The following is a 23,197-nucleotide window of genomic DNA, read 5'->3' on the forward strand; positions in this document are numbered from 1 at the left end:
TAACTACTGCCCAAAAGTAACTCCAGTGTTACCATGGTGACAATGGCAACTCCAGTGTTACCTGAGTGGTTGGCGCAACGTATTTAAGTCGTCATATAAGTGGTGGTAGTTTCACATTTTCAACACAAAATTACTTTACGTTTATTATTATTTTTTTTCTTTTCCCGAAAGTCGTAAGTGTTAAATTTCATCCAGCTCAGTTCATTTTTCTTGAGAGTTCAGTTGGTTTTGATAGAAAGATGAGTTACCTGTTTAAATTAAGGGGATATTAAATCCCACATTGTTTTAAAACCGAATAAGAAACTCAGAATTTCATGCCGAATATAGTCAACTATAAAAATATCGGCGAATACTAGCGTGAGCTAATGCAAATAGTCCTAGTACGTAGTACAATACCGGGCAACTCGTTGCAAAGGTGAGTAATTAATACCAAATTTTGGTATTAATTTGGTCTAGCTACTCACTGATGAAGCCTCAAAAAAGGCTGAAACCGGTCTGGGTAGTGGCCTCGCACCATAATGTAATAACAGCATACATTTCCTAGGAAAATACCAAAGAATAGCGATCAGAACTTTACTCACCTTTGCAACGAGTAGCCCGGTATTGTACTACGTACTAGGGCTACTTGCATTAGCTCACGCTAGTATTCGCCGATATTTTTATAGTTTACTATATTCGGCATGAAACTCTCTGATTCCAATCTTTGAGTTTCTTATTCGGTTTTAAAACAATGTGGAATTTAATATCCCCTTAATTTAAATGGTGTTTATATCGCCGAAATGAGTTACCTGGTTTCATACGGAGGGGGGGAGGGAAAAGAGGGATTTTATCCTTCCACCTCTAATGAATCCCTCTTTTGAGGGATTTCATCACTCAAAAGATGGATTAATCTCTTTTGAGGTAAACCGGCCCCACGAACATCTCCAGGCATAAAAATAGTTAGGGCGCAGCGCAGCAAAGAAGTGGCAAGTCGGCTGAATTAAATAGCCTAAAACCGCTATTTAGGGACTCAACCCGCGTAAAGGCAGACGAGAATTGGACAGATTCCAAATATGTCGATGTTCATTTCTTTTAATGTGATGAGGTTGATTTGGTTCAATCAGCAAAATGAAGTTAGTTTTAATTTCAGTGAGTTTGGTTATGTTTAGTTTTAACAGAATAATTTAGGTCTCAGACATTTAGTTGTCCAAAGTTACTCAAAAGGAAATATTTCTGTTGTTCGCTTCAATATATACTTCTCTGATTAAATATTTCATTTCTTAATAAATTTACTGTGTGACCACAGATGCGAGACCCCCCCGACACTTCTGCGCATGGCAGAAGAAGGCGAATATATTCCAATAATAAAATAATCAATGCTTTTCGTGGGATGGTTGTTTATTATTATAAGCTGGAAAATTAGCTTTTCTTTTATGAAAATTCTAATTTTTTAAAGTGGTAACTATTTTGCTTGTATAACAGTTGAAAAATTTACGTGTAAAGCAAGTGATTTCGCGTGTTGGTGACGAATTCGTACACCGCCTCATTCCTTTCTCCCCCTTCAACATGAATCGACTCATCTTGACTCAATGCCAGCTAGGGTTCTCGCAACTGTGGACAGACTATACATGCTCTATAAAATTTTATATGAATTCTTAATAAATATTATTCAATTATTCTTGTAAGCAATCAGCGTGAATTCAAACATCTCGTGATCTGACGATGATCACGAAGATCTAGCACTGTGAAGCCGGCGTTGAGCATCTCAAAGTACCCAAATGGTACGTTCACTGAATACTATAGATTACACGGAAATACTGGACTATAAATAAGCTAATCGATTAGGTCTCAATGCCTTCTTTATTTACAGGAACTTACAGAGCGAATACGTCAATTAATAAAACCACCACTGAGTGCGGAAGAGTATATTGAGAAGAGTTTCCAGCAAAAATCCGCTTGAGGGCAGCAGTCGGTAATGTTGCTTTTCTATCACTAGGCATAAGGAATTTACTGTTGCAACAGCTATGAGTGGTTCTCTAGTTTTAAATGGAAGAGTTCCATTATGACTTTTTTTTTTTAAATTACATGTTCTACCTATTCTAGACAGGAAATTCATTTTGAATTAGCACTATGGGCAACTTAAATACAATATATAGAAGAACAAACATGGTTTTATGCCATTCAGTAAGGGAAGTAGGTGTTTTTTTTTTTTTTTTTTACAATCCTATTAAATCTTCAAGTAGAAAGAATGTTACACACATGCGTGTGCCATGCTAGATTCGAAAAACCTGTTGGTCGCCGAGCAACGGTTACTCGCTGAACCAAGAAGTCTGACCATATGGAAAATTTTCTGTTTTTTTTTTCTTTTCTCAATTCTTCGTAAAAATTATTTAAAAATAAAACACGTGAAGAATGTCTATGTACTGGTTTACGGTTAGAACCATTAATTTACCTTTACACAGTTAATTCAAAAAATCATGTACGTAATTGAAAGTAGAAGTTATTAGATTTTCCAAACAAATAATAAAAAAAAAGTTCTACAATTAAAAATTAACCAAACCAGGACATTAAATTTATATTGAGATATGAAAAGGGTTTATTAAATATTTCATTATACCACCGTAGCATCTTCTAATAGTCTCAAGCATACGAAGTAAAAAATCTAGTTCTGAAAAGAATATCCCGTATCGATAGCATGACCATCGATCAAGCCATCATTCCCATAAATATACACTTCTGTGGCAATAACATCAACAGGCGGATGCTTTCCCGTCTATCTCGAAATGAGATTTTTAAGCAGCACTGTTAAGTCAGTGGAAGACACCTTTCACAAAAACTCATCTTTCAAGAAAATGTAGGGTCATTTAGTGGTGATCAGAAAGAAAGCAAGAAGAATGGATTCGATTGAAATATTACCAGCTGCGAAAACAATGAGATAAGATTCACTTTTTTTTTTTTTTTTTTATATTTTGAATATACTCACAGAGAGCACTCAATGAAATGAAGATGTCGCTTTAAACTCGGCTCAAAGAAAATAGTATAAACAGAAGTAAAGTTTATGGGATAAACTTAGTTGGAATATTCGCCGTTGTGAAAATAGGATACATTTTTCAAGACCTTTATTAAGTGTGTCATTCTTGAATATGATACACAGGAAAAAATAATTATAAGCAGGCTTATTTAAACTCGAGGCTCGGTATAACATCGTTTATACACAAACTTTGAATAAAAATGAAAAGTAAAAATATAGCCGATTATTATTTATTTAATTAGGGTATGATGATACAACAGTCGCGAGGTTCCTTAGAGGCGGGTAGTGTCATCTTATAAAACCAATGTTATGCTATGGTTATAACGTAATACTATATCCGTTCGATCCGTTTTAATTCAGAGGGTGCATGTCGCGTCATTTATGTCATAACTGTGCTTTTGATGTATATATTTTCATGAAACACACTTAGCAAATATTCGTTTGTTTTACTTTATGCACAAATACAGTTTCCGTATTGGTCTGAGGGAAGGGGAAAAAAAAGTAACACATTCGTATCAAAATTTTATATGAATGTGCTGTTACCTTTTTATTGAAATTTATATTTTATTAAATTTATTTTTTTTAATAATAAATTTCAATACAAATATTTGATTGCAAATGATGGCAGATGAATAATACAAAATATTTATTGCGCACCTAGGATACGTTTTCTCTGGCAAATAAAAACATTACTGTTTTCGTCAGTAATCTATGTCTACCTTTGAGTATTAAAATGAAACTGTGCATTAATATAATATGATGACCTCTGTGTTTGGGTTTATATACATAAAGGTGTAGTCTATTATACAGACATTATGAAAAGCGCCCTCAGGCAGTACTGATGATGCCCTTGGTTCAAAAGACTCAGGCTCGAATTCCACCTAGAATGTGAAGAATCTTTAAAGACTTTTCAACTGAAGGTGAGTTACCGGGCTCAATGGGAAAGTGGAAGAGTTTTCCCCACTTTCTTTTTATCATGTAAACAGGAAAAACGAATAGATAACACACACACACACACACACACACACACACACACACACACACACACACACACACACACATTTTTCCTAATAACCCCTTATAATATTAAAAATTATTTTTGCGGAAACTAAGGATACTTTGGCCGATCATGGACCTGTAACCACTGTTGATGATATGTTATAAATATCTAGTGATATGTTATAAAATACGGTAGAACTCCGTTATTGAAAGCTCATAACGATCGGAAAAATTGCCATTAAAATGAAATGCTCACCTGAATAACCATATATTCACAATATTTAAGATTATTTCATATTGCCATTTATACCGCAGCACTTTTATTCAATTAAAAACATATTTATGTTACTGTCAATTTGCAATCAATTTACAAAAGAAAAAAATTGACATGAATTGAATTACCGCAAGAATTCGATTAGTTATTATATTCTAAAATTCACATAACTCCTCTTCGCGACAATAATCTTATCCACGTATTTTTTCCCCCCCATAGATCGATCTCATCCCAACCAATCTCAGTCTCGTATCCTATGCCATTATAAGGGTGCCGAAAGGTATGGATTTCTAAGCCTTTTTTCTATGATCCGATTACTGATCAGAAAAATCTTCATTTGTCTTCGTTCTCCTGATCCAGATAGCGTCCCTTCAGTTATGATCAAAACTTGTGTTCTATTATTAACTCCATCCTGAATCGCTGTTCATATTTATCTGGCATGTACCCAACAACATGGAAGCAAGCTTTTACCCCACCTGTCTCCCTAAAAAGGGAGATAAGTCAGCCACAAAACTATCGTCCCACTGCCTTCACCTCCGTACTCTGAAAAGTAATGGAGATCATCAACAATCAGCTTCTGTGTTGTGTTTCAGAACAGATGGCTTCTCTCATCAGATCTCTTTACAATGCTCGAGTACTCCAGGGTTCTGTACTCTCAACTACGCTCGTCTTCCTTTACGTCAATGACCTCTAACTTAAAATCCTATTCAGGGTTTTGCTGATATTTCCCGTTCCCCCGTCTTCATTCGAGAAACCCTCTAGGCCCCAAAACGATCGCGGTTTCAACATCTTCCATAACCCAATTCCTTACACTTTGATTTCTTCACCATTCTCAAATGAAGTGAAGAAAACTTAGTAAATTTCGTTCTGTCTTATTGTTGGCCTACTTCACTCCCTCTTATTTTTGATAATTTTCTGATTTCCTTTCAGGTTCAGTTTTCGTTTAATGGACTAACTTTTAGATCCGTCTTAAAGAACGTCACAGAATTTCATAATATTACAAGATTAACCAGGTGAATCATTAAGTTGGCTTTCATATGGCTTCAAGAACATTTTTAATAACTTTGTTTAGGGTTTCCGGAGCTTTTCTTATCCATTTCTCTAGTTTTTAACTTCCTGAAGAAGCTATTAAATAAGAAACATGTATCTATAGTACTCTGGCATATAGTTATTATCATATATAGTTAATATCATACTGATAAACATTTTAAACAGTACACGTCTTTATTTCAGAACTTTAAAATTACATTTATAAATTTTAATTGTTATCGATTAATCTTGCGGTCGGTCGCAAGTTAGCACTTGCTAGCTATTCAAGTCACGATTGAGGATTTAGTTCTTTCCTTTAACGGTGATGCATGTTCTAGAGAAGAATACGAGGGTGGTCTGAAAAGTTCTCGGCCTCGGCCATATTTGGCAACACTAGCGGCAAGATTTTTTTTTTTCAGCGTTGGTACATCTGTCCTAAGCATCCATGTGAAATTGCAAGTAATTCTATCAAATAGTTTGTTTTGCACAGCTGTAGGAAGCAAAGGTGTTGTCTGTATTACTTGAAATGGATAAAATTTGAATATCGTGCGGTTATAAAATTCTTTGTAAAAGAAGGTTTAACGCCAAAAGAAATTCATTCGAAGTTCATAAAAGTTTATGGGCACTTTTCTCCTTCGTTTTCGACAATTAAGAAATAGGCTGCCAAGTTTAAACGTGGCCGTACCAGCCTTGAAGATGATCCAAGTGAAGAACGTCCAAAAAGTGTAACACCACCAGAAATCACTGATCAAGTGCACGATATGGTACTGGATGACTATCGAGTCAAAGTGCATGAAATTGCTGAGACTACAGGCATTTCAAAAGAACGTGTAGGTTATAATTTGCAAGAATAATTGCAAATGAAAAAGATTTGCGCAAGATGGGTGACGCGCTTGCTCATAGCAGCAGATCAAAAACGCACTCGCATGAAAATCTCTGAACAGTGCTTGGAACATTTTAACAAGAATAAAACTGATTTTGTGCGTCGATTTATTACTATGGATGAGACTTGGATTCATCGTTACACACCAGAATCCAAACAGCAGTCAAAATAGTGGACAGAAGTCGGTTGTTCAGCGCCAAAGAAGACAAAGTCAGTTCCATCAGCAGGAAAGGTCATGGCATCGGTGTTTTGGGATGCTAAAGGCATTATGTTTATTAATTATCTTGAAAACAATAACCGGGGAATATTATTCCGATCTTTTAATCAGACTAGATGAAAAATTCGAGAGAAAAGACCCGGTTTGCAGAAGGGAAAAAAAATCATCTTTCATCAGGACAACGCATCCGCCCACAAAGGTGTTTTAGCAATGGGAAAATTAAGGGATCTGCACTATGAATTGTTGGAACATCCACCCTATTCCCCAGATTTGGCTCCCTCTGACTTCTATCTCTTCCCCAAACTAAAACTCTTCCTCGCTGGTCAGGTTTTTCTTCGAATAGGTGATTGCAGCTTTAGAGGGGTATTTTGCAGATCTTACCGAGAACCACTACAGGGACGGGATAATGGCGCTGAAGCTAGAATAAATGTAGTAGTCTTAAGGGAGATTATGTTGAAAAAAAGAAAAATAATTTTTAAATTATAAATTCCTTTTTTTCATTGTTAGGCCGAAAACTTTTCAGATCACCCTCGGAATACAAGGCGTGTTTTCTGAAACATGGATTCGCAAATCGTCAACGCGATGTTATTATTTTAAATTATGGTATTCAGAAACTTAGCTTATGGTAATTTAACTAAAAGTCTCAGAAGGGATTCGTATTTCTTCACTGCTTATCAATTACATTGTTTTACAGAGATGTCCTTGAAGAAAGCATTCAATATTGCAAGTCACACTTCTTAAGCGTTTAAAATTTCTGTTCAATGTGATATGACGAGCGTGGGCGTTATTTCAAGGAAAGCGTTTGACTTATTTGATTGCTTAACGATCTTGAAACTAAAATTATTGAAGCGTAGCTTTATATCGAGTAAAAAACATTTCAGCAAGACTAAATCAATATTTTATTTATTTGCGAATCGTTTCAACAAATACGGTTGACAAGCACTGCAATGACGTCACAAAGCATTATGGACAGACAAATCAGCAAAATGTATCATTCGCGTGAAAAACTTCTAACACTTGTAACTGCTTTTTTTTTTTTATATATATATATATATATATATATATATATATATTATATAAGCTGTTGGTTTACATCTCAGACATCCTTCATAAAACACTAGCACGCCTGCGAGAATTACACGCATTGCACAGCGATATACATTGTCCGGAAGGAAGTGTGTTTTGCATTATATCAACAACCTCTATATAGAAGTAGTCTAGTCGTGAAGACACTTCACACGCAGACTTTATTTGCTCATACTTGGATAGAGGAATAAACAAGAATATGATTTCGTGTCAAGTATAATTTATTTGATAAACAAGCGAGGAAAAAAAAAACTTTCTACATATATCATTTCTCGTAAATCAATAATATCGACGCTTACTATAGACGATGTCAAATATTCGGTTTTTTTTTTTTTTTTTTTTTTTTTTTTTTTTTTTTTAAAGATAACTGCGCCTTCTATAAACAGATTACATACCGAACTATGAAACAATACATTTTAACTTTACATTCGCTCAAATGATAGTCGATTCGTTTTCGAAATTGATTATCTGATTAAAGATTCGAAAAGTTAATTATAATCCATATACGGTATTAGAATCAAAATTTTAGGGGGTGGGGGTACGAACAAACTTTCAAAGAATCGGTATGCATTTTCATCATCGGTGCTCCATTGCTAACAGAAGTGGGCTCTCATTTGTTGAACATGTAAATCAGAATTTGGACCCATATGAACTTGTAACTTTGATCGGCGACTGCTGCGTATAATCTACGTAACCCCACGCCACATTTTACAGAAGTAGCACGTTTGTGAATGCATATATCATTCGCATGCGATAGTGTTGCTGAAACGTCAGTATCATAAAACTTTCCAAAGATAAATTTCAACCGCGGTCAACTGTCAACTATAGTGAGCTATTATTTTATTAGGTAAGTTCACGCAGTAAACAGCGAAAAAGAACTCGTATTGGTAGTAAACAAAAGATAATCTTACCACTAGGGTGTAATATTTCATATGTAAGAAATCCTGATATTGTTAGGCTAATTTTTCATTCGCCAGAGCGTAGATACTGCCGTCCCAGTCTACTTAAATGGATTTGCATTTGGCCAGGCGCTTGATGCGTGTTTATCCAGTTGCACACTAGAAATCCAACCCGTCGTTGAAAAAGCATAAGATAGAGGAGAAAGTTGTGTGCGTCTGGGACGGGGAGGAAGTAGGTATTTGGAATTTTCTTTAACGCATTCCAAATGACATCGGAACTCTCAGAGCCGAAAGTTAACGACGCGCAATCTCAGAAAACACACCAAAACTGTTCTGAATTGAATTCATAAATCTCCCAATATGAATCCTATCTGCATATTTCGAAGTCCGAAAGAATTTGGAGGTATCCATAATAATAACTGTAATAATGGAAAACATCCGAGATGGACTGGAACAGAATCTGGGCAATATGGTCAACTCTCTAACATACATTAGTAGAACGTCTTCACACTAAAGCAGTTAAATTGACCAGAGGAGAAACAAAACATTTTTTTTTTTTAATCACTAAAGCCATGTTTGTCCGCGCGGTTAGCCTAGTGACTCTGCGCTTTGCACCATATGCCTGGGGAAGGAGTGTCCTAGGTTCGATTCCCGTCGACGACATGAGGAGCTCAAGGATCTTCCTCAGCCATAGCCAAGTTAGCCAGTCTTGGGCATGAACAGCAGGGTTTTTTCCCTCACTTTATCTGAGATTTTTCATGAATATCGCCCTTAGGGGATGCAGCAGAGGAGTGGCGAACCAGCTGCATTAATACGCCAGTAACTCCTCATTAGGAGGGGGACTCAACCCGTCCTAGGACGACGAGAAGAATAGGAAAGCCATGTTTATCCACACGTGTCCCTTGATTTTTCTGGTAGAATATTGTAGTCAACTATACTAATTTTAATAATTATTTATAACAGCGCTCGAAGCGGGATGGGATTCCATTATCTTTTGGAGAACCGTAAACATTTCCTATATTCTGAAGATAAATGAAAGGTAATTAGCATTAATTTTACGAATAGATTTCAATTTCAACCCCTGCGCCGTGGGAATCCTTTTTATCAGGTCCATAAAAAGGATGCCCCCACTGGCATCCATCCATCCATCCACCTAAAAAACTGTATATAATGAATGAATCACAATTAATTATTCATACTCATTAATCGAATCTAAAAAGAGAAGTCAGTTTTAAAGAGAGAGAGATCAAGAAAACTGCGGGAAAGGTAAACAACCATTTCTACAGAATCAAATAGCAAACAGAAGACTAAAGTGCACTATATATAAAGTTATATTGTCAATATTTTAACGAAATTAAACAACATAATTTATCTTACTGACAAGTTAAAATAAACGAAAACGTTACGTTATGACTGCAAAAATCAATTAAATGAAAGAAGTATTACTGAATATTACTTTGGCGCAGGATGAACAAATAAAAAGAGTAAAACCTGAATGCAAAAATAAACATACTGCAATATATTCAATTTGAATGCGTTTCGGTATAATGTGTTATTTCGTGTTAGCATCTGCAACAACCCCTAGTAGTTAACGACAAATAATATACTGTATTATTTATTCGGAACTGTCGATTCAAATTACAGCTCTAATGAAAATAATAAGTAGTGTTCTCGTTATTACTACCAAAAAATTTATGGATTTTGCACTGATGTTGCAATATACTATACAATATATTGCAATTTATCTGCAAAATCCGTTACTGCAGAATTCTTTATAAAATCGCCAAAAAAAAAAAAAAAAAAAAAAAAAAATTAGTTGAGCAACACAAATGCGTAATGGCTACAATATTGTAATAAAATTTAACTTCACAGTCAAACACTTATAATAATGAACCATGATGGTCACGTGAGCAAACTAAACTCGACAATGAAAATTGTAAACAAATATTCTTCGTGTGTGGCACTAGCGAGTTTGTTGAACAAAAAAAAATCACTAATTGGTACATTGCCTGTCTGATGTTCATTTTGTTTATGCAAATATAGTAACTGTAGTCATTTCTTGCTCTAAAAAACACGAGTTCTGACACTTGCAATTAGCAAATGCGAGACAGCGGAAGAGTGAAATATAATCGCTTTTGACAATTTCTTTCGAAGGCATGCTATGTAAGGAAATTTAATCCGAGTATTTCGAAACAAATCACTAAATTAATAAATTAGTGATCACTCGCCAGCTGATTGGCCAAATGGTTCACGTACCCGCTTGAATCACTTGGCAACAGACGTTTGCGATTCTCATGTTAGAGGCTTAATAGAATGAAACAGCACTAGAAAGGATTAAAAATATTTAATTCTTCCAATATTTCGTATGTCAAGTGAGTACAATATGAGACTTGTAACCTCTCCACACACACACACAGGCAATACAAAACTACGCGAAACGCGTGGACGCAAAACTCTAGTTCTAACTAGGTGGGGCGCCCTCTGTGGGCAACTGTTGACGGCCTATGATGCAAATTGGGATCTCGAAGTATTAGTCTCTTCAGTGGAATTTCTGAAATATATATAAAAAAATAAATAATAACAACTGAAAATGATAAAATCCTTGACCCACCTCCAGCACTAATTTACTATAGGTTTAACCTTTCATGGATGGGAGATAAAAAATAATATAAATTAAAGTTGGCAGTGTCCGTCATGATAAAAAAAAAACATCTAGATCTGAGATTATGGCCAGAAATCCAGTTTTTGGAATCTAAGACAGTTATACGCTTTAATTGAGACATAAAAATATCTTAGTCTCCTTTCCAAACTTAAGAATTTGGTTCACCATTGCTGAGATCAGTCGATAAGTGAAAGATCAGCACGTCTTATGGAATGACAGAAAAATAAAAACTAACAGAACGAGAAATGGTAATAAAATTCAGCTGTTGGTCGCGTAAAAGGAATCAATGGTCCGCTTCGCTATATAAACGGCAAAGAGAAAATGTCCTTATGCCTCTGCTGATAACGTTACAACAATGACATACACACTGATAACGTATGTCATTGTGTCAATCAGTAAAGCCAGCTGCCATTGTGCCGGATATGGGATGACTATTCTTATCAGAAGCAACGCTATACAAATAAAGGAATTAGATCCAAAATTTCAAAATAACACGAATTTGTACAGCGTTGTCACTCTAACCTCGATATACCAAAAACTGCCCCTCTAGTGATGAATAATAACAAACATAAGCAGTTCTAAGAAAATAAAATAAACAATTATCTTAATTACGAGTGTATACAATAGTTTAAGTAGCCGGTTTTAAAAGCGCACTTTTTAATATGTCCGTATTTGGTTATAACTCATTATTATCGTTATCCATATTTTACACTGAAAACAAAGCTAAATTTTCATACTAATTGAGAGGAATGGCTTTCGTTTCATGTGGCGTATATTGCGCATGCGCGTCATATCAGCTGATGGTTTTGAAGCTTTTAAAAACGTATGAAGCCGGCAGCAACAAGCAATAATATGACGATGTCCGAGACTGTCATGCGTCGCATATATCACGTGACTCAAAATTACATTCTTTTAGTTGTCGTTCCAGTCGGCAAAGCATTCTGGTAGTTTCCCGGTTCTCATCAAACTCGACCTCACATGTTTGGCGAATGCTTTCAAATATGAAAGTAAAAAACACCAGGGTAGGAGGGAGGAGGGGTTAGAATTGACATTTATTAGATTTTTTTTGATATCCATATTTTATTAACACCACATAATTCACTTCAATTTTTCGCCAGCACATATTTACTTCACATTTTAATTGGCAAAAATTACATTTATATATATAATTTGTTGTGATCATCCCCAACTCCTGGAATCGCCAGTAGGTTCTCCCACACACTGCGTATACATTTGGGTTTTTTTCAAAAGGAGTGTGGATCAAGTTCCGTGTTTATCATGCCGAGCACTGGCTTTTCTAACCTTTAGTCTAGCAAAAGGTACTAGATGCGTTACTATATCCGTTTGTGCGGTGGATTATAATGATTTATGAATGATACAGCATGTAGAATCAAAAGGACTAGAACCAAACATTGAAATATTATATTAAAACGGATGAATATTCAAAGAGTATTACTGTCATGCAAGAAAGCCGAATAGCGGCATTCGAAAATGCAAAACTCCTCCCTAAATTCATAAATGTGTTACTACAAAAAAAAATAAGGTCGGCAATTTTCAACTGTTAGCGGTGTTAGAAAAATAACTGGTTGGTTTTGCTACTTGATGAATAAAGTTTAAGTTATCTTAAAAGATTATAAAACGCAAATTGAGAAGAACAACATTAATATTGCGCGACACCTGCAAGGAGGCCTAAGACTCAATTACAGAATATTAATCATGATCCTTAGTTTATTTAGTGTACTGATACTGTGGAGGTCCAAGAGAGAGAGAGAGAGAGACCGTAGTATTAATGTACTAATAAACAATTCACAGAACTAGTATTACAAAATACCAGTCTTAAACACACAGTTCATAATCAAAACAAACATCGTGTCAGCTCCACGATGTTTGTTGTGCCATTTCTCCCCAGATCACCCAGGACAGAACTAAGATAATTCCTCTCGCACTTGATCGGATTAGCCTCTGATTGTCCAAGGGATGTCATATCTTCCAATCATCTATATTAAGGGTGGAATTCCTCCCTAAAGAAGTGCAACGGTGTACGTTAGGCTTTTTTTTATAGGGGGGGGGGGGCATTAAGTGCTTTCTAAGTACTTCACAAAACAATATTAGGTCAAAGATGAATCAAGTTCGGAAGGTTACAAAAACGACTCGCATTAGAGAAGATGCAGAATGCCTCCACTAAAAGATCAATACCCTAAAATAACGATTTCAATCAGTCATTCAACAAAAATTCAATATGGTAAATTTCGTCCTACTTGCAACTACTTGGTAAAACAAAAAAAGAGTAATTTAAAGAAGATTAGATCCTTAAAAAAAAAAAATCAGACTCAATGGACCCCCCCCCCCCTCTCTCTCTCTCAGAAGAATCCTCCGCGAAAGATGCTGAACAATTACTTTTAATGTTTCTTTCTTCGACAGCAGTATGTCAAGAATCACAGGAGCGACCCTTAGGACAAGTACTCGGGTCATTGTGACTTACTCCTATCATAAGAATTATTACAGTAGAAATCAAACTTTTTGTAATCCCAGATCGGACTGAATATTACTGATCCGCCAGTTTATGCGATAACAGATTCAACGAAACAAGCAAGGCTTGCAAAGATTCAAATTCAACTAATCCAACGCATCCTTTTCTTCTGCTAAACTAAGGTCTGCACGTCCTGCATCATTCAACTACTACAAAAAATAAACTGAATACAGCTGTTTCTCACAATGCTAAAGATCGGAAGAAATTTAGTACAGCACAGAATGAAGTGGAGGGACAGTTGCATTCTCAATTGCAACTCTCGCGCTGCTACAAACCACATTGTTTGACTATCAACGGTTTTACCAAGTAACGGTTTTACTTCAATCTAAAAAAAAAATCATATCTTCAAGTTTTTCTTTCCTATGCAAGACGAAACGAATTACTGAGAAAGCAGGAAGTTCTCTCACAGTTATTAGACTGGCATTATTGCTTCATCTCAAGTTTATTACATCCTTCAGTCAGATATATCTTAATAATTACAATGTCAGCACATCCGTTTCTAAACTGAAGGCAATCTTTTACGTTCAGAAAACTCAGCTCACTTTATTTTTTTCATGTGGGTTAATGGATCTCATATGAAGGTGGATTTTTTTTTTTTTAAATTCTCCTCCAAAACTGGCTAGAAGACCACAGGCAATTAAGACAAAGCACTATCAACGGCCTCATAGTCTTAGTTACTTTAGCCGTAATTCAAACCCCTCCATCGCAAATATCCAAATCTCTGTTCCGAATTGTAATGGTTTGTTGCTGTTCTTAGATTTGCTTGTCCTGCGTTAATACAGGGTCTAAGAGTTTAGTCTTTCCAACAAGACAAAATAATGAACAACCAATCTCCATAAATTCAGCTGAAAGCTTTGGGTACAGACTTTCCCAGTGGCAAAGGGCAACAAACACTGATCTAGAAAGAGTTGGACTTCTGCGTCGAACTATTTCCAGCATCGTTAAGGACAAAGCAAAAAACCACTGAAGGATTTATATATAACATCGCCATCACAGATACAGTGGAGTATGTTCAAAAGTATGCCAATCACAGTCCTAAAGCGGCTTGAAAAATGCAATGTTCGGTCTGTCTCCAGATCAAGGGTTCCGGAACAGCTAAAAATGAATAAAAATTTTAAAAAAGTAGAAAAACTGAAAAAAAGTCCTTAGCCCATCCACAGCATTAATTTATAATAGGTTTACAACCTTTCACGGATGGAGCTTACATAAAAAGGCGAAACCACGATGTCTTACATGACACACATAAGAGCCTTTAGAATAATCAAATTCAACTTATATGGTGCACAGAAAAAAAAAAAAAAAAAAAAAACACTGAGCTAATTACTGATATAATTACCTGATCAGGGTAATGGAAAGGCTGAAGTCCAAACTTCGAGTTCCACATTAATCAGATTGCCGGCCTGGTTGGAAGAATGGATATCGCTTCCACTGTCCAATCAATAAGTTGTGCTTCCAATAGCACTACTGCCGTAGATGTTTGTTAGGTGGTAGATGGTTTTCGTCAAGTAAGAACAGTACCCTGCTTATTAGAGGCATGAAGTTGCTAAAGTTCCACTGGCCAGATCATATCCAACCCTTTCTCTCAAGGGTTAGATATGATCTGGTTTCTTTCACTCTTCACAATCCGTCCAACCAGTGAATACGAGATTACAATTGGAATGTTTCCCCTAATATCTTTCTAAGAATCTTTAATTTCTCCCCCTTTCCAGAAAAAAATTCGCCGTTAAATTTGTTACAAGTAAACATTTCTTCACAGTTCACTTCCAAATTAACGCAATACATTTTTCTTTCTCTTTCTGTTCGTGCTCTGTAATGCTTTTGAAGTCTTCCCTCTTGTGTATTTTCTAGAAAAGAAGTATAATCTGCAGGTCATCAAATAAAGTTTCTTCTTTCTCCTCAACTTTCTGCCCATCCAGTATATACTAACGTACAGCAGGCTGAACAACCTCTCGTGTGTGGGATTACTATTTAAAAAAGTAATCCTATAATCAAAGAGATTTAATCAATGCTGAATTCAAGCCATTAATACCTAACGATCTTTCCAAAAATATGAAAATCAATACTAGCAGGTTGTTTTTCACGTCATGTTTCCAATTTCCTGGTCTGCTAGAAGAAAGTTACCACTCATTAAAATCAGATTAATAAACATTTACAATGTACAAAATCTGAATTGTTAGCAATTAACGCGGCCCATCATTCACAGGAACACTTGTATTGCTTGGTAGAATTCGAATTGCTCTTTTATTTTCTTGGATTGAACACAATTTCGACCGCTGAAGACTGATATCTATTTTGCAATGTTATGTTGCTTGGAATTACGGCCAATATATTGTATGTTAATTGCATGTGTTCTTCTGCATGTTTTGCGGAAGGGAACCCCCCCCACCCCCACCACCACACACACCTCCGTATGAGACAGATTAACTCAAGCCCAACTGAAACGTCTTATACAGACTTAATTTGAAACCAGATCTTCCTTACCCTATTTTAGAAGGGGGTTATAAAACACAGTTGCTGTGAATTACTTAACTATAAAATAGTTACCGAGAAAACAAATAACATGACAACATTAAATGTACATACATAGAATGTTTAAAAACGCATTTATCAGATACATCCTTTCGCATTCATTCTTCGGTTTTGCTAATAGTCCCAAACATTGGATAAATTGCAGTGGCCAAAGTTCGGTATTAATCTACTCGTCGGAATATGCCTATTGGCCAGATTCCAAAGAGCACGGAACACAAACTTGATATCTGACATCAAGCGGGAAACACGTAATTTTCAGCACAGAAAGATCCCAAATCATATCATATCTACGAACTTTTGTAGTATAAATCATGAAAAAACCAAGAGACTTAAGTAAAAAGTTTTTATCTTGGAACAGTCATTAGTCCTAATGGGAAAACTGATCAAGAACTGAATGGACATTACCAGTTGTAGACCTCTTAAATGGTCTTTATGTCAAAGAAATTAGTGTTAAATGATTACTGTCCTTTACAGATACGGACCCTAGTTTCTTACGAAGAACACCACAGCTAAATCTACAGGAATTAGACAACTTCTTAGGAACACTGCAAATAAAATATGAAATGATAAAATCAATAATCAAAGCCACGAGAATCAATGATCGGGCAGAAAGGAATGGAGATTTCGGATCGCGAACTACTTTTAATCCCAATGTTGCGTAATTCAGACACAGGCTTTGGCCTTTCTGGGTTAAACCGTATATATAACTATAACTAAAAGGCAAGGCTGTCCTATTCAAAGCATTTTACTTCCGATAAGAAATTACATGAAAACACCGATAAAAATTATGTTCAAATGTTTTCCCGGTAATTCTGTTTTACTTGGAAAATATCCCCCCCCCCTCCCCCAACTAAAAATGAGTGGTCTATTCAACACCTTTATTTATACGATATCTATATAGGATTACAACAATTCACTGCCGAAATCTTAGACAATACATAAAATTTCAATGTCCGGTGTCTTTTTTTTTTATAAGTTTAATTTTTTTAACAAAAAAAAAATTATTCTCATGTAGACGATTATTTTTATTTCTTCTTCTTTTTTGTACTCAACCGATGAATCTTTACTGGAGATATAAATCTTAATATTCATCTCCAACACAGATTAAACAAGGAATTGAAAAGCATGGGCATGCACTTTTTCTTTTCTTTAAGGCACAAAGATTCCAGTACGCACTTATCGGAAACATAAGTAGGTAGTTTACAGTAACTTGTCAAATGAGTGAACATTCAGCATGTACACTTATCCGGTTTTCACTGTATAACAATCTTTCTGCCTCCCACGTACCTCATATCAGAGAAACCGGTTTCATCCTTATTCTTGTACCCTGGTGGCCTTAATCTGGTAATAAGTACTGGAACAAATGCCTCTCCAGCTTGACGGTTAGAAAATGGCTTTCGTTACTTTATTAGCCAGCGAAACAACGAAAATATGCATTCAAACATTCACTTTTTAATTGAGAGGTTAAAAGTACTGTATTTTTCTTTTAAATTCCAAATAATAACGTGATTATGATTCTTCGTATTGTATTTACCTGTTTTATAAGACTCAGTGAACAGTTTAAACCTAACATAGTTTTCAACATTTAGAGAAATTCATATGAACATACCCGGGAAAACAACAACCTCATAACTACTTTTAATACACGAAGATACAGTCACACTGCACTGGAATAGGATTTCAACAAATATGAACAGTGCCATCGTGCAAAGATACAACGTTTGACAATTTATAATAGGAAAAATTAAAAATTATAATTTTTTTATAATTTATATTATAAATTATTGCATTTTCGTCAACGGTGTTAAAACTAGAATCGTTATTCTTCCCAGTTTCTTGAGAAGGAAAACTATTTAAACAAGATTTATTAATACAAGAACTTCCTTTAATACAGAAAACTCCTCGCTATTAACACTAATGAATAATTTAAAAAGTTAGTTTGCAGACCAAATTAATTCCTGAAATTTAGAATTCTGTGTTCCTGCAATGTCTGGTATCTTAAAAACATCAATGATCGCCAAATAGTTTCTACGGCTGTCAGTTTTGCCGATGCCCTCTGAATGAAAAACATCCACTTCGATCTCGTCTAGGACAAGAACATCCTTGTTCTGACTTTCCTTCCTTTAACCAATTCATTCATCTTTTCTAATGGCTTTTACCTTTATCCGTTTGCTATTTCATTTCTCCAAAAACGCATCTGATAAAATATGATAAACAAGAGAGCTCCAGAATTCGGTATCGAAAAGTTATCTGCAAACATCAACGGAGCTCACCTTGAAATGAAACTAAAATGAATAGCTTACCTTTGCCTTTCGTAGAGCTTCAGGCGGTTGGGGCATCATTCCAGCACTGTCTACCAATTCAACATCCGAGTCCTGCAGAATATGAGGCGTAAAAACGATTTTGACAACCAGAGTTCCACAAACCATCACGATGCCGACTGTCAGCATGAACTTCAACATCCGTCTACTGTTCCGGCGAAACATTTTGGATGCTCGACACGATGGTGTCTTTAAGCGATGAAGGCAGTTGAAGGAGAAGGAAACATAAGTATTGTGCTACGATGCCCAATCTTTCCTAATGGGAAAAGTTCCTCCCTGAAAAAAATAAAAATAAAAAAATAAATAATTAAAACTTGGAAACTGGGGAAGAGTGACATCATTGAGACATACTTAACTTCAAGACCTATCAAAATGTTTGTAGACCGGCGATTTTTTTTTTTTTTTTTTTTTTTTTTGACAATATAAGCTCGTCCTCGCTCATGAATACAGCCACCTTTAAAAAAGTCCATAAGCCAAGGAATCTCGCAACGATTTCTGGTCTAATTTTTTGAGAGTTAAGCAAAATATCTACGAACTTTTTTTTTTGATAGGACTTAAGATGAAATTCCTAATTCCTAGATATTTCCGATCTTCTAAGTCAGCGAATATTACGCAAATAGTCTGACGAAAACTTGGCTAACCTACAGTTCAAAAATACTGTACAATATGACTTTCAAAGAGATCATAGGAAAGACCACAATTTACAAACTGTTAGAAATTATAACCAAATTACCAAGTCAAGCGAAAACAAGTAACAAACCGAATAATATCCCTTCTTAGATAATCAAATATTTACCACGCTTTACGGGTTTGAAAAGAAATTCTGGATGTCCCAAGTAATAAGGTCAGTAGTAAACGCAAGTGTGGGTGCGAGGAGAAGCATCAAATGTCTTAAAATGAAAGAAACAAAAATAGACATTACCCCCGAGTTTAGTTTTTGATTTGTATTTTATTTTTGGCATAACATAAAACGCGAGTTATAACCCCTACAAGGATTTATGAACATTTTGGTTTAAGTTCTTTTTAAGTCAAAAGACTTGAGTCTTTTTTTGCTTAAGAAAACACAAACTAGTAGTATGGGAGCTGTGCATGCAATGTTAACTATAAGGTTGAAATAATGTTACACGATCTTTTCAAAAACTAACAATATAAAAGTTATGAACGATTTTCAGTCTGTTATCATCGACAAACCTGATATGTACGAGGTTGTTAACAATGCCAGTTTGAACAGGTAACTCCGGTTACGCGAGTTCTTGGAGTTACCGTTTCTTTTTCCGGGTTAGTAAGGGTTTTCAACAAAATAGAGTAGTCCGTATGTCTTTGAGAGGACAATTTCCAGCACAACATAATAATCAAGATCGTATATATATAACCAGCTGTTTCCTGAATTCCTTTGATTCTTAAAAAAAGGCATTTAAGAATGCTTACCGATACAGACGAGAAAATGTTTTTTTTCTCGTCTGTATCGGTAAGCAAAACATTGATGTTTTCAATGTTTTTTTTTCATACATTTTTCGGAATTTTCTTTCATCGTTTTATACCTTTTATTAGTAACTTCCAACACCCTTTTGTTAGGTTTATTCTTACATTTTATAAAAATAGTTACGCAAATAACATAAAAGCGGTGGCATTCAAGATAGGAAATATATACACCTCAAATACCATTCGATTACACGTTACAAGAACACATTTCCCTTGGAGTTTAAGGGTCACCCTGAGATGTCCAGATCATTAATTTTGGTTACCACACATGATTAAAAATAACATACAAACATGAATTTGAAAACACAAACTTATCTATTCCACAAATATTCGGCAATTGATACTATGATGTGTATGCGTGTACATGTCATTTAGGTCAGCATCTAATACTTGACAAGCATCCATTATATGTATTCGAAAGCATAATTCGTTTGAAATTAGCCAGCAAGTATGACTTGGAATTATTTTACAGCGTGGCAAAGACATTCAACCTTCTAAGCCTCAATTCACCGCTTGCTGTTTTAACTTTAAATATTATTTTTGTGGTAGCAAAGCGAATTTCTCTTTTCGAGACCAGCAGCATGCGAAAAGATGGCAAATTTAATGGAAAAAATATGCAATAAACAATAGCAATTTTGATCCCAAACAAAAATCACCACAGATCAATTAATATTTACAAAGTCTGAAGAATGATATTCGACAGTTGAAATACTGAACAGGAGATCTGTCATGAAAGAAATATTTTTTCTGGCTGGCTGGGGACCCTGGAATAAAACTAAGTTTTTTTTTTTCTTCCTTATGTCAAAATATTTCGAAATTCACGATATATATAAGACCGCGCAATTTACAGACAAAAAATGCTAGTGGTGGTGGGCAGTAGACGGCCTTGTGTGTAGATGATGATGGTAGTGGCGTTCTGTGTCCTCCATGAAGAGTTCTTGGACTCCTTGGAGGTGCCACGTAATAATACTTTCCATCCTAAGTAGTACTTCACACGCATTCTCTCACACAATAAGTATATAAAAAACAAATACCAAGAACGCATTTTGTAGGAATCAAGAAAAGAAAAACTCGAGCAATAAAATATAGAAAGGGCATTTTTTTAGTGTTATTACTTTCTTTTTTTTTGCTTCTGATATTAGTGTGCACTTTTTTCTCCATGAGTAGTGTTAATAAAAGAACTGCAAATATATTCAAATAGTCCGAGTTAGCAATCCGTGCGTCTACAAAATGTTTTTCTAATAGAAAGACTGCTTTGTCGCATATGAGAATGTTTGCACATGCATCTGATCTAGAAGATGCGTCGGGAGAAATCAGTGAGATGAGGAAGAGATGCGAAATCCCCGAGTGCATGAAATTGTAAACATCGAAAATATGACCATTTCCCATCAATGTTTCCTTTGGGATAACATACGCGATTTGATATGCACGTGCAATGCAAAATTGCGCTTTCACCTTTGAAATTTCGGAATGGTTTCATGCAATTTTTCTGATAGTCTCTGGATGGTTATTATAACATAAAAACAGCTGCGTGAGCTCAATGTTAGTATCGGATACAAATTCATTTAGATGACAATTAAAGTTGTCTTATTACAGCATAACACGAGTTTCAATTCCTTAATTGTAAGATTTTTTTTTTAAAAATTTTATCTAAAGTTCTACGTAAAGTATTTACTTGGGAGGAATGACTACAATAATTCTAAATTTCAAAGTAAATTTAGAATACACAGAGGATTTGTTTATTTAATTAATTTACATAACTTGACGATCTGTTCGAATTTTAAAGTATTATCAATAGTTTAAAACTTCCTAATTACTACAAAAATGTTCACGATTTGCACATCTTCTATCGATTGGTTCTTCTCACCAATGCGGAATAATTAAGAAGAATTATGAATAATTAAGGACACTCTCGGTCACTAGGAGAACGTTCAATATCTCTAAGTTAAACTAATCAAATCACTTTTTATAATATCAACCGTGTCTGAAGAATAACTATCATTTCTCCGAGAGAATCAATAAAACTTTGATGGGGGGGGGGGGGGATCTAACATCTCACTATTCAAAGATTTTCGATCACAAAACTAGAAGCTTTTGCTAAATCTGAAGGATTTTTAGGAAACCTTACAAAAGTTTTTCGGCAAGAATCAAAGTAATAAATAATTAAATTTACTGATTATTGAACAAATCATTCTTAATAATTATTAGGGTAAAATCAAAAATGAGGGTTAAAAAAAAAAGGAAAATGTAGGAATGGCATCGCAGCATCGGTAGCTCAGTTGATTTAGACCATAGGTTGTCAAACTTTATCCGGCCACCGCCCACTTTGCAAGACATAAATTTTGTAACGCCCCCCCCCATTATAACAGTTTGAATTAAACCATATTTCAAATATTTGAGACTGAATAAAACCATATTTCAAATACTCAATACTGTACTGTCGACACTTCTTCTTATATTCAGACATAATGAAGGAATAAAATTTGCAAAAATATTCACAAAATAAAAGATTTAATTTACACTTTGTATGACTCCCCACTTATCTATCACACTTTCGATTGATGATTGTTGGCAAAGCACACAAAAAATAATGAAACTTATTCCTAAACCACTGGTATTTATAGATTTGAAATCTAGCCCGAATCGATTTGCATGCCTTGTCTTGTTTGCGATACCATGGTACTCGTACTTTGAACAAGTCACTACAAGCACCCATATTCCTGTCAAAACATGCTGAATTGAGTGAATTACCTACGTAATAGTTGACCGACATACTACTAGTTAAGACTCGTCTGCTGCATGGATAGACTAAAGCCTGTATGGCACGATCAATTTTTACAATAGCAAAAAATGAATACATTTTTTAAGTATATAAAAAATAGAAGTTAAAATATCCTGTATGACACGTTCAATTTTTTATTTTGCACGCAGGCGCATTTTGTTCGTCCGACCACGACATTGTCCGAATAATTATAAATAATAATTAATAAAATAATTACACAAGATATAAACAAGAAACCTACAAAACATAACCACAGAAAACAGTATAATAAGTTTCGAATAATATTTGCTTTGTTTTTTCCCTCTAGTTAACAATATAAGTTAGTAAGTACTAACTAGGCTAACTAAAATTTACGATTTTATTTCTTTCTTGCCATTATTTTTACTCGTAATATTAAATTATATAAAATTGGGTTTATTTTTGTACAAATCAATTAGAAAAGTGGTTTTATATTTTTTGAAATGAAATATAACGAATATATTTGCTACTGTAAA

At 35.0% G+C, this 23,197-nt stretch overlaps 1 protein-coding gene across 1 annotated transcript in view; it reads right to left on the reverse strand.

The window, feature by feature from the left end:
- The window catches only part of LOC150100244 (putative polypeptide N-acetylgalactosaminyltransferase 10), a 217,351-nt gene that overhangs the window by 132,100 nt on the left and 62,054 nt on the right, over window positions 1-23,197 (reverse strand). Inside the window, exon 2 of the mRNA XM_090402425.1 lies at window positions 18,422-18,715. Coding sequence (XP_090258551.1) covers window positions 18,422-18,604 — 183 coding nt within the window. The 5' untranslated portion in view covers window positions 18,605-18,715. The remainder of the gene's footprint in view (window positions 1-18,421; window positions 18,716-23,197) is intronic.

Source organism: Typopeltis vanoorti, chromosome 13 (genome assembly GCF_054136105.1).
Source record: "Typopeltis vanoorti isolate ZY-2024b chromosome 13, IOZ_Tvanoo_1.0, whole genome shotgun sequence".
In the NCBI taxonomy this organism is placed as follows: Eukaryota; Metazoa; Arthropoda; class Arachnida; order Uropygi; family Thelyphonidae; genus Typopeltis; species Typopeltis vanoorti.